Source organism: Sapajus apella, unplaced genomic scaffold, assembly GCF_009761245.1.
Source record: "Sapajus apella isolate SASKATOON/1434 unplaced genomic scaffold, GSC_monkey_1.0 scaffold54, whole genome shotgun sequence".
Taxonomy (NCBI): Eukaryota; Metazoa; Chordata; class Mammalia; order Primates; family Cebidae; genus Sapajus; species Sapajus apella.
Window position 1 is genome coordinate 7,708,904 of NW_022436994.1, and position 11,111 is coordinate 7,720,014.

The 11,111-nt window shown below is 47.6% G+C and overlaps 1 protein-coding gene across 15 annotated transcripts in view; it reads left to right on the forward strand.

The window, feature by feature from the left end:
- TNS3 (tensin 3) overlaps positions 1-11,111 on the forward strand; it is a 315,320-nt gene that overhangs the window by 184,737 nt on the left and 119,472 nt on the right. For all 15 annotated transcript variants that reach the window (XM_032244265.1, XM_032244267.1, XM_032244273.1 and 12 more), the window contains 2 exons: positions 8,077-8,206; positions 8,519-8,584. In XM_032244265.1, the coding sequence (XP_032100156.1) occupies positions 8,077-8,206; positions 8,519-8,584 (196 nt within the window). The remainder of the gene's footprint in view (positions 1-8,076; positions 8,207-8,518; positions 8,585-11,111) is intronic.

Genomic DNA, 11,111 nt, shown 5'->3' on the forward strand with positions numbered 1-11,111 from the left:
GGTTTCCCTGCTGGGGAGGAGATCCAAGTGCCTGTCCCTGATATAGGAGTCCGTAATCCTCCCGCCCCCGTCATTCATCCCCAGGGACCCTGCGCTGTTGGTCACACTCCGCATCACTCTCTTGTATCTCTCCTGTCTTGCTAATGTCACCCACCCATGTCAGAGGTCTGGCTCTACGCTTGAGACGCCTGGGCATGTCCTGCACCCTTCTTGAAGCTGGGTTCCATATTCTGGATCCACACCCCATCTGCACCTCCAGGGGTGGCAGTTCTCTCTAGCCGTAGCCTCCAAAGTCTGTCATCGTGCCCCTCAGAAGGGGGCTGATGCTCAGTAGACCTCAGAAACTCATGAGGAGTGGCAGTGGCTTGTGACTGCTGAGGGCCCTCAGGCCCTCATCGTCACCACCTTATAGACAGAGAATCAGTGGCTGATGCCACATCCCTAGCGAGTCAGCTGAGCCAGAGTCTCTGAAAACCACTGAGACAGTGTGCCACATGTCCGATGCCAGCTCCTATGTGAGTGGGGATGGCTGGCTGGAGGAGGCATGTCATGGGCACGACGCTGTGATGAAGTGTGTCGTGTTCTGGTGCATCTGCATCCAAGCGGAAGCCAAACGTCCCTGAAGAATGCGGGAGTGCGAAAGTTCTAGAATTCAGGCATCAGGTTTAGCTGGGAGTCTCTCGAGGTCAGCGTTTTATGCTGTGGGGGCATGAAACATTCCATGTTTTATGAGTCCATGAGTTAAGAAATGCTGTTAGGTAGGAGGTTCCAGATCTGTTCACAGGGGATAGTTTGATAAAATAATTTCCTTCCTGTGCCTTTGCTCATTCCTCACAGGGGGTTTTTCTAGGATTGTATTATGATTTGATTTATGCTTCCTGTGTTTACGATCCCTTTTTTGTACACCCTGTGCTTATTTTTGCTTATCTTTTCAGATGGGTGGAGGAAGATGTGGGTGATGGCTAAAAAGTGTACTTTTCCATGCCAGAGGGTCCGTTTGCCTTGCCATGTTCATCGAAGTGATTAGCTAAGTTATCTATCTCTGCGAAGCCTAACATACTTTTCTCCTGTTGTAGTTTGCCAGGGCTGCCATCACAAAGCATGGCAGAGTGGGCCTTGGTCTCAGCTTAAACAACAGAGGTGATTCTCCCACAGTCTTGGAGGCTGGGAGCCTGAGATCCAGGTGTGGGCAGGGTGGTTTCTCCTGAGGCCTTTCCTTGGCTTGGAGGTGGCTGTCTTCTCCCCATGCCCTCATCTGGGCTTCCCTCTGTGTGTCTGTGTCCTCATCTCTTCTTACAAGGGCACCAGTTATATCACTCATTTGGGCCCAGCCTAATGACCTCATTTTAACTTAGCTTCGTAAAGGCTCCACCTCCAAATATGGCCCTATGCTGAGGTACTGAGACCTTCAACCTCTGGATTTTGAAGGGATACCATTTAGCCTGTAACAGCTCTGTTTATTAAATAAACCTCTCCTAGAAAGTTTAGTAAGATTACCAGTGCAGTCAGGTGCCATTGACAGCTTGACCCCTGTGGCTGTGGTTTGTCACCAGCCTTTATCCTGAGCACATTCATCATGCAGACTGAATGAAGGGAGGCAGTGGACACGCGAGTGGGCAGTATAGGGCTCCTGCTCCTGGGAGTCTGGGTCCTCCAGGGAGATGAGCGTGCAGATAGCTAGGGCAGGTGGAACTGAGCTTGAGGGAGGGTGCGCGGAGATAAGAGCTGAAGGTTCAGGTGGGAGAGACGATTTGCCTCGTGTCAGAGGAGTGGCTTCACAGCAGAGCTGACATTCATGGTCGACCTGGAGAGTAGAGGCCCAGGGTGTCACTGGCAGCACCCTGATCAGAGTTTGGAGTGCATGTTGTGCCGAAGCCCAGAAATCTCAGTGCTGTTGACTCTCTGAAAATGATCTGAGGAAACAACACAGGAAGAAAAGAATGTGGTTGCACGTTTCTTGTTCTTAGCAAAGCATCCTTAGAGAGGATGGGGAGCCAACCCCTTCTGTTCACGCTGCTTCTGGGTGTCCTGAGGGGGTGCACTGCAGGAGTAATGGCTATTTCCTCCTCTCCGGCCTCTCCCTACTTCCCGTTGACCCACTCTGCCGTGCTCAGCACAGTGCACAGGACGCCCACGCCGCCTTCACTTTGCCTTTCCTTCAGTTTTGCCCTGTGACTGCTTGACGTGCTCCACTGCAGGTTCACTGAGCAAACCTTAGGTTGAGAAGGCTCCAATGGGGGAAGAAGTCACAGGACCTTTTCTGTGCAAAGTTCAGATACGCAGGTGGTTTTATTTCTTTTGGCAACAAGGCTTGGAGAGGATCCTAAGGAGCAGAAAGCACGTGCATAGATTTACACCCCGAAGACTGCGCCCTCAGTCTGGGCATTTTCTGAGGCTGTCTGTGTACTTTCGAGGGTGAGAAGTGGCTTTCCCGGCGGGCTAGCCATGCTTCATCATCCTCCTTCAAAAAGGCCTCTTGTCCTCTTTGAGTGTTCCCCTCCTTGGTTCTGATGTGTCCCTTATCTGCAGGCATATCTGCCTGGCTTTCCTCATGAGGGCTTCTGCGCTGGGGCTTGTTGGCGAAGATCACGGTGGTCAAGTTCACAAAGAAGGAAGGGCCAGAGTCAAGTTGAACTGCGGAAAGTGACTTGGGAAACAGAGCCCCACTTGCCGTTCCTTGGACTCAGTTACTAGCAGAGGGTGCTGCTGCAGGCAACAGCAAAGCTGACCTCACGCGCCGTCTGCCTTCACCTGGACACAGCCAGCCCATCTCTGGTCGACCCCTCCCAGCTGCACACTTGACCCATCCCGTCTCTGCAATGTGCTTTTCACAAAAGGTCAGATTCCTAAGCCTGCTCCTTTCCAAAGGGCAGGACCTCAAGAGGTTTAGTAAATATGGCGTAGTCAGGCAGTGCCGTGGGGAGGGCAGCCGAGGTGTTATGTAACCTGCTCAGGAATTCACACAGGCAGCGGGCCCAGCAGCAGTCTGGCGGGGCTCCAGGGGCCTGATCCAGCTTGCTGCCTCCCTGGTCTCGACTTTCAGGTCCGGGGCTTGCAAACACATGCTTCATCTTGCTGCCCTGCTCGGGCAAATCCACGGCCACTTGAATTTTCTGTTCATGGTTTCTGGCTCCAGAACCCGACTTGTAAACAAAGGCGATGCCTGCTCAAGAAGTTTTCACAAACAAATAGTGCTGTCGCTGGTTGTTTCTTAGCGAGGGCACTTATGCAAGGCCAGGGAAAATGAAAGTGTTCTCCTGAGACTCTGCCCCAGGAGAGGTTTCTACAGATCTTTGTTGGACACATCACAGCATTATTTTGTGATGTCTTTCCCTCTCTCTTTTAGATTGGCTGGGTCTTAATCCGTGGTGTCATCTCAGCACAGTGGACTTGGTTGTGTTTTCATTTGCAGCCAATATTTATCCACCTTTCAATTGCTTTAGGTCATGAATTACGATATTGTGAACGTCTGAAGTCATTTTCAGCTCCAAGTGAAATCACGGTTAGTGTTAGCCCTGCTCAACCTATGTCTTTGACCTGTGAGGCTTAGCCAGCAAAGTTTTTACCCTCCAAATATGTGGTTGTTGCCCATTCTCTGAGGACACGGATTCCTTGAGGCCCATATAGACAGTCAGCTGCGCCACCAGCAGAGCGTTGAGAATGTTACTCTTTTCTGTTAGGGATGCTTTGAGGGTTCTGCTCTTTTGCTTAGTCAATTTAGGGAAAACGGATCTGAATAGGAGCCGCCTAACAACGGCTGGCATTGAGGGAGGATAGGAACCTGAGGGCTGGCTTCCGAATTGGGGGCAGGCATTCCTGGACTGAGACCTTTAACCTTGACTCTGTTGGTCTGAGGTGCATTTTCTCTTGTTGATGGAGAGCTTGAAATTATTTTTATTTTATGTGGCCCTAAGCAAGTCATCAGCTGTCTTTAGACACTGGATTGATGGATAACTTATTTGAGAATTCCACGTGCCTCCCTTCGACGTGGTGTACCCCAGGAGCAAACACCGACATAAAGGCAGGTTCTTTTCCTGGTCACCAACAACCTGTCCAGTCCAGTCATCGGCACAGGCATGTTTTACATCACTGTTAGAAAATAAATCTGGGCTGTGGTTTCTGAACTTCTTCATCAGACTAAAAGAAAGGAAGAGTGCCTGCATGCAGCCTTTCCCATTGAGATCATCATTCACCCCGTGAATTTTTGAGAACCAAGTTCCCTCTCTCCAGAAGCTTATGCCCTTTAAATAATATAGTCATATAAATATAACATATCATTATTGGATTTATAAATTGTATTAATATGTAGTGTTTATGTATATATAAATTTGTAATAATTTATAAATTAATTAACATGTAATTTAATCTTTGTAACGACATGGCCACGTCAATATCATAATATTCATTTTGTAGTCAGAGAATGTAAAGTCTAAAGAGGCTGTAACTTTCCCAAGATCTGAGTGCCCCCAGCGAGTTGTGGTGTGAGCATCACACCATGTGCTTTTGTGGTTGACTCTACGGTAGATAGCACAGTGACGGGCCGTGCACATCCTCTGGTGCAGTGCGTGCTATTTCTCATTTCATTTTTCTATGCTACAGAATTGTGACTACACATGTTTGAATTGTTGTTTTAAATGCAGATATTCCAAAATCTGAAGGCAAAGGATCAACATATTCTAGAAACATTCTGGGGAGACCCAGGTAAACAAAAGTAAAGCTAGAGGGATGAAGGGAAAATTGCAGACTCGAATCACTCTAATCTTGATGAAATGTTTGCATTACGTTTGTATCTCAAAGGGAGGCATTTGGGGGCCGTCGTACCGAGTACCATGTTGATTGTTCTTTCTGTTACGTGTCACGAGCATAATTCTGATCTCTTGCCATTGGTCCTAAAAAGATCTGTTGATGTAGATAATACATAATTATTGTACACTCTGGAGGGCTCGTGGTTGGTGGGTGGATTTTGTCTCCATCTGACCTGCTGTGTTGATGGTGGTTGCTGAGAGCCGTGAGTTAGGGAAAATCCTGTGGTTTTCTGTGTCTTTCAGAAGAAGCGGGAGTCAGTTCATGAGTTGGTCAGGAGGACTGGAGGGGTGGTGTTTACCTCTCTTGATCAAGAGGAAAGAGGTTTAATATGAAATGGAGTATGTATGATAAGGCTGTTAGGATCTCAAGCCGGTAAACAAGGATAGCATTGAAATACCGAGAGAAAGCCCTGAAGAGAGGGCCACGTGAGTTCAGGCAGCAGTTTTTCCCTGCCAGTGGGATAGACCACTCTTTCACTGTAGAGCCTTAGGAGTATTTGAAAGCTTGTGCTATGAAAAATAGGAATCTTACAGGAGAATCACACGGGTCCTGGAGAGGAACCTGTTTGGGACAGGCAGATTCTCGTCTGTTGCCCCTCCATCCCCCCCGGGCACAGTGGCCTGCTTTCTCCTCCCTTCTGGTGTGTGGACTGAGCTGGGATTGCTGTGTAGCTGCTATGAGGGGCAGTAGGGAGACCTGGGGGAGCATCCTGGATTCCTGGAGCGGGAAGGCGGGTTCTGGCCTGGAAGGAAGACCTGCGCTGGGTGGAGCGGTACTGACGGGAGGGGCACAGTGAGCTGTGGTTGGGGACATTCCACTGTGCCCCTTATGTGGCTCCCTCTGTTTTCAGCCAGGATACTCCCCGCCTGAGGAATCTGAGCCCACAGCTGCCTACTGAGGAGTTTCCCGACTCCTGTGGGCAGATGTTGGGGCCCATGGCAGCACAGGCGGCTCTCACTCTGTGAGCCATCAGCTGCTTCACATTGTGCTGTTGTTTTAAATCTCTGGTTTTCTTAAGTATTTATGAAATTTCAGAGCAAGACTGGCTTGAATTGAGCCCTCTCTTTTCCTTTGCTCTACCGTAAGCACTTTCACTCCCCATTTCCCAGGCACCCAGTGGGAGGAAGGCAGACAGGGAGAGGCGGGTGCTGTCATCCTTAGCAATGTGGGGGCGTGTGTGCCAGAAGGCCCTCCCTCCTGGTGTCTCTACAACATGCCCCAGGCGGAAGCATTTGATGGGTGGCCGGTATAGTGAGGGAGGGTCCCGGATGCTCTCAGAACATCCTGGAAGCATCCCTGCAAGGACAGTATTGAGTCTTGCTGAGAAGTCAGACAGTCTCAGACAGAGGTGGGAGATTTGTGGCCAGTGTGCCACTGGCCGTTGGAAAAGCAAGCTGAGACCTCAACATTTCTTTACAATTCCAGGTCTCTAGCTGCAAATGCCCTGGTTCCTCGGTCCCTGGAGGCCATGCCTGGGCCAGCGCCTCATGTTTACAGCACCCCTGGCCAGCGCCAGGTTGTGGAGGGAGGTCAGCACGAATTTGTCAACAGGGAACATCCTTCCACAGTCTTACTTACAATTTTTGGTTTATTTATCAGTCCCTTTCCTTGCAGATAGCACAAAGGTAAACATCTTGTGGGTCTGGCTGGAGTCACAGCTCCCTGCCTCTGGGGCTGGCTTCTGGGCTTTGCGTTCCTGTAGTGGACAGTCCTCTGGTTAGGGAAGACAGAGCCCTCCCTGCCGTGTCCTCCTGCATGCTGGTCCAGATCACATCTGCTGTGGTGGCTTCTCATTTGCCATTGTGAGGCATGTGATATTTTAAAGCCATCTTTCTCCAAGAAAAGTCTCTTTTACGGGAACGTGGCTGTCTCCGGTAGTCACTACCCCACAGCCTTGTGGTGGGGGAGGGCTCTGCCTGTGTATGGTTTGGTCTGAGAGCAGAATCCAGCCTGTCCAGGGCCTTCCACCCCCTGCGGATTCGGGAAAGTGCCACTTACTGGTGGTCCTGCCCCTGCTCTCTGAGTGAGGCGTGCCCCTGTCCCTGCAGCTCCCCCGTCTATGGCCTGATAACCCTCCCAATGATGCCAGTGCTGTGCACTGTCACAAGAGGCAGGAGAGTCACCGGTTATAAAGGCAGGGCAGAGGCCGGGCGCGGTGGCTCACGCCTGTAATCCCAGCACTTTGGGAGGCCTAGGTGGGCGGATCACAAGATCAGGAGTTTAAGACCAGCCTGACAAACATGGTGAAATCCCATCTCTACTAAAAATACAAAAATTAACTGGGCTTGGTGACGTGCGCCTGTAATCCCAGCTACAGGCTGAGGCAGGAGAATTGCTTGAACTGGGACCTGGGAAGTAGGAGTTGTAGTGAGCCAAGATTACACCACTGGACTCCAGCCTGGGCTACAGAGCGAGACTCCATCTCAAAAATAAATAAATAAATAAATAAATAAATAAATGAAGGCAGGGCGAGACACTTAGGCTCCTGCTCTGCCCACCGTTTCACACATGCCAAGTATCTAAAGGAGGGGGGAGCTATACCCTTTGGCTCATTGGCACAATCATCTAGGGTGCTTGAGCTGCACCCTGGAAACCTCGTGAACCCCAGCTTGAGTTCAAATCACATCAGGGTGATTCCAAACACATCTCACATGCTCACCAACAGGACCTCTGGATAGCCAGGCATGGGAAGCTAAATGCCAACACTGTCCGGGTCTCCCTGTCTCCCTTCCTCCCTCTTTCTGTCTCTGTCTCTAAATTATAGTGTGCACATAATCATTTAGCATAGTACACACGGTAATGACCGGCTGCTTCTTTTTTGAAAACAAAAGACCTTAAGCTACAACATGGAGCGTTGAGATGAAAGAAGAGCTATCACAATCAGTCGTTAAAGTCTAGAAAAAAGAGACCACGGAATTCCATTTTTCAGATGTGTCCAAATCAGGGCACATCCTCTCGGTCTGAAGGGGTTCAGGTGTGGCCTCTCTGAGGACTAGTGATGGTGGTGTTCAGAGCTGTGGTTTCATAGGAGCAGCACAGGGAAAACGTGGAAGCCCCCCGTGGAGCCCCGCACCCAGCAGCAGCCTCTGCCTGCACCCCAGCTGTCTGCAAGCACCCGTGCCCAGGGTCAGAGTTCCACTCAGAAGTGTGAGCTCCCAGCCAGAGTCCAGAGGGGGTCCCTACTGTGCCGGCCTCTGCAGAGTGTGCTCCTTGCCAGGAACGTGTGTCCTGGCTGCAGCGGCTTTGTTTTGTTTTCCCTCTCTAACCCAGGTGAAATGCTACCACAAGAAATACCGCTCGGCCACCCGTGACGTCATTTTCCGCCTACAGTTTCACACTGGGGCTGTGCAGGGCTACGGGCTGGCGTTTGGGAAGGAGGATCTGGACAATGCCAGCAAAGGTGAGGTGTGGAGCAGGCAGCCCTGTGCTTTCGGCAGCTCCTTGGTTGATTCTTTCTCTATCCTCTTTACCACCTTTCCAAAATTCAGCCTGTTGACAAAATTGCTCCCAAATTAGAAGAAAGCAGTCATTGATCTGTGGGGAAAAAAATTACGGAGAACCAATGAAACTGCCTATACTTTCTGTATCATGGGACCTCTTTATTGCAGATTTGGGAGTGGTGCTATACTGGTTGGAATAAGGGACAAGGTCAATCTGTACTTTTCTGGTTAATCATCTCCACAAATGTGTTAAAATACATTGTTTTTTTCAGATGACCGTTTTCCTGACTATGGGAAGGTTGAGTTAGTCTTCTCTGCCACGCCTGAGAAGATTCAAGGTAGGTAGCTTGGTGGAACACTGGGGGGTCCCTGTTGACACTGGTGGAAGGTGGATGATGGCTACGCTGGGGCTTCAGCATTAGTCTCCTGCCTTTGCACATATTTGGAGATGCCTGTAATTAATTTTATTTAAGCATAGGATATTGGATAGTGGAACAAGAAGGCCCACTTGTGTCAGTAAGCCCCGGAGGTGGCGTGACTTGCCCACAGCCACTCAGCCAGGAGAGCCTCGGGCATGACAATGGCCATTCTTGCAGGAGTAAGGTGGTATTGCATTGTGGTTTTGATTTGCGTTTCCCTTATGGTTAGTGATGTTTAGCACTTTTTCATATGTTTGTTGGCCATTGGTATATCTTTTGAAAGATGTCTGTTCATATCATTTGCCCACTTTTTGATGGGATTGTTTGTTTTTTTCTTGAGGATTTGTTCGAGTTCCTTGTAGATTTTGGATATTAGTCCTTTGTCAGATGCCTAGTTTGTAAATATTCCCTCTCACTCTGTGGGTTCTATTTACTTTGATGATTATTTCTTTTGTGCTACAGAAACTTTTTAGTTTAATTAGGTCCCATTTACTTATTTTTGTTTCTGTTGTATTTGCTTTTTGGGGTCTTAGTCATGAATTATTTGCTTATATGAATGTCCAAAAGAGTTTTTCTTAGGTTATCTTTTAGACTTTTTATGATTTCAGGTCTTAGATTTAAATCTTTGGTCCATCTTGAGTTGATTTTTATTATATTGGGTGAGAAATGGGGATCCAGTTTTGTTCTTCTACACGTGGCTAGCCAGTTTTCCCAGCGCCATTTGTTAAATAGGGTATATTTTGCCCAATTTATGTTTTTTTTGCTTTGTTGAAGATCAGTCAGTTGCAGTCAGTTGTATTTCTGGATTCTCTCTTCTGTTGCATTGATCTGTTTACTTTTATACCATGCTGTTTTGGTAACTCTAGCCTTGTAGTATAGTTTGAGTCCAATAATGTGATGTCTCTAGATTTTTTTCCTTTTTGGGGGGATAGCTTTGGCTATTTGGGCCCCTTTTTGGTTTCATATGAATTTTAGGATTTTTTTTTTCCTAATTTGGTGAAAAATGATATTAGTATTTTGATAGGAATTGCATTGAATCTGTCGATTGCTTTGGACAGTATGGTCATTTTAAATATATTGATTCTTCCAATCCATGAGCATGGGATGTGTTTTCATTTGTTTGTGTCATTTCTGATTTCTTTCAGCAGTATTTTGTAGTTCTCCTTGCATAGATCTTACCTTTTTAGTTAAGTATATTTCTAGGTATTTTATTTTTCTTTTTGTAGCTGTTGTAAAAAGAACTGAGTTCTTAATCTGATTGTCAATTTGGTCATTGTTAGTGTATAGCAGTGTTACTGATATGCGTACATTGATTTTGAAACCTGAGGCTTTCCTGAATTTATCAAATATGGAAGTCTTTCAGAGGAGTCTTCAGTTAAGTTTCTATATATGATCATTTCATTCATTGGCAAACAGCAACAGTTTGACTTTCTTTTTTCCAATTTGGGTTCCCTTTATTTCTTTCTCTTGCCTGTTTGCTCTGGCCAGGACTTCCAGTTCTATACAGGTATTGATCGACTTATGACCTATGCAACTTACGACCATTCGACTTTACGACCATAATCGCTAGCCACGACTGCTCCGCGTCTGGCAGCGCAAACGTTGCCCAGCTGGGCGTACGACAGTGCGGACCAGCTTCCGGCAGCACTACCATCTCCGCGTGCACCATTTCAACTGTTATCCCAGACTCGGTACAGCAATTTGTGTTTTGTGTCTTGGATATTTTTCATCAAACTCCTCCCAAGATGTCTACCAAGAGGAAATTGTCTTTGTCTACGCCTCAGGCTGCCAAGAAGAAAAGAAAGGCCATCGATCTCGACATGAAAATGAAGGTAATTAAGCAGTACGAAGGAGGAAAGAAAGTGAATGTGATCACATATGATACGAAGTTATCACACTCGACTGTGTTGATGATTTTGAAAGATAAAGAAAGAATTCGTGAAGCTGTGAAAGGTTCTGCACCCATGCGATCAACAGTTACAACAAAGCAACGAAGCAGGCCCATCCATGAAATGGAGACATTGCTATATATTTGGATGGAAGATCAAATTCAAAAACGGACACCGTTAAGTCTTCTTACTGTGCAGATGAAGGCGAGAAGTCTATTTCAGACTCTGAAGGAGCGTGCCGGGGAAGATTACAGTCAAGAATTTGTAGCAAGCACTGGCTGGTTCCAGAGATTCAAGAAAAGATTCCAAATGCATAGTGTTCGAGTGACTGGAGAAGCAGCAAGTGCGGATGAGGAAGGAGCACGTAAGTTTGTTGATAGTCTCGATGAATTAATTACAGATGAGGGATATCTAGCAGAACAGATTTTCAATGTTGATGAAACTGGATTATTTTGGAAACGGATGCCAGCACGCACTTATATTCACAAAGAGGCCAAAAGCATGCTGGGATTTAAAGCATTTAAGGATAGGCTAACTCTGCTGCTTGGCGGGAACAT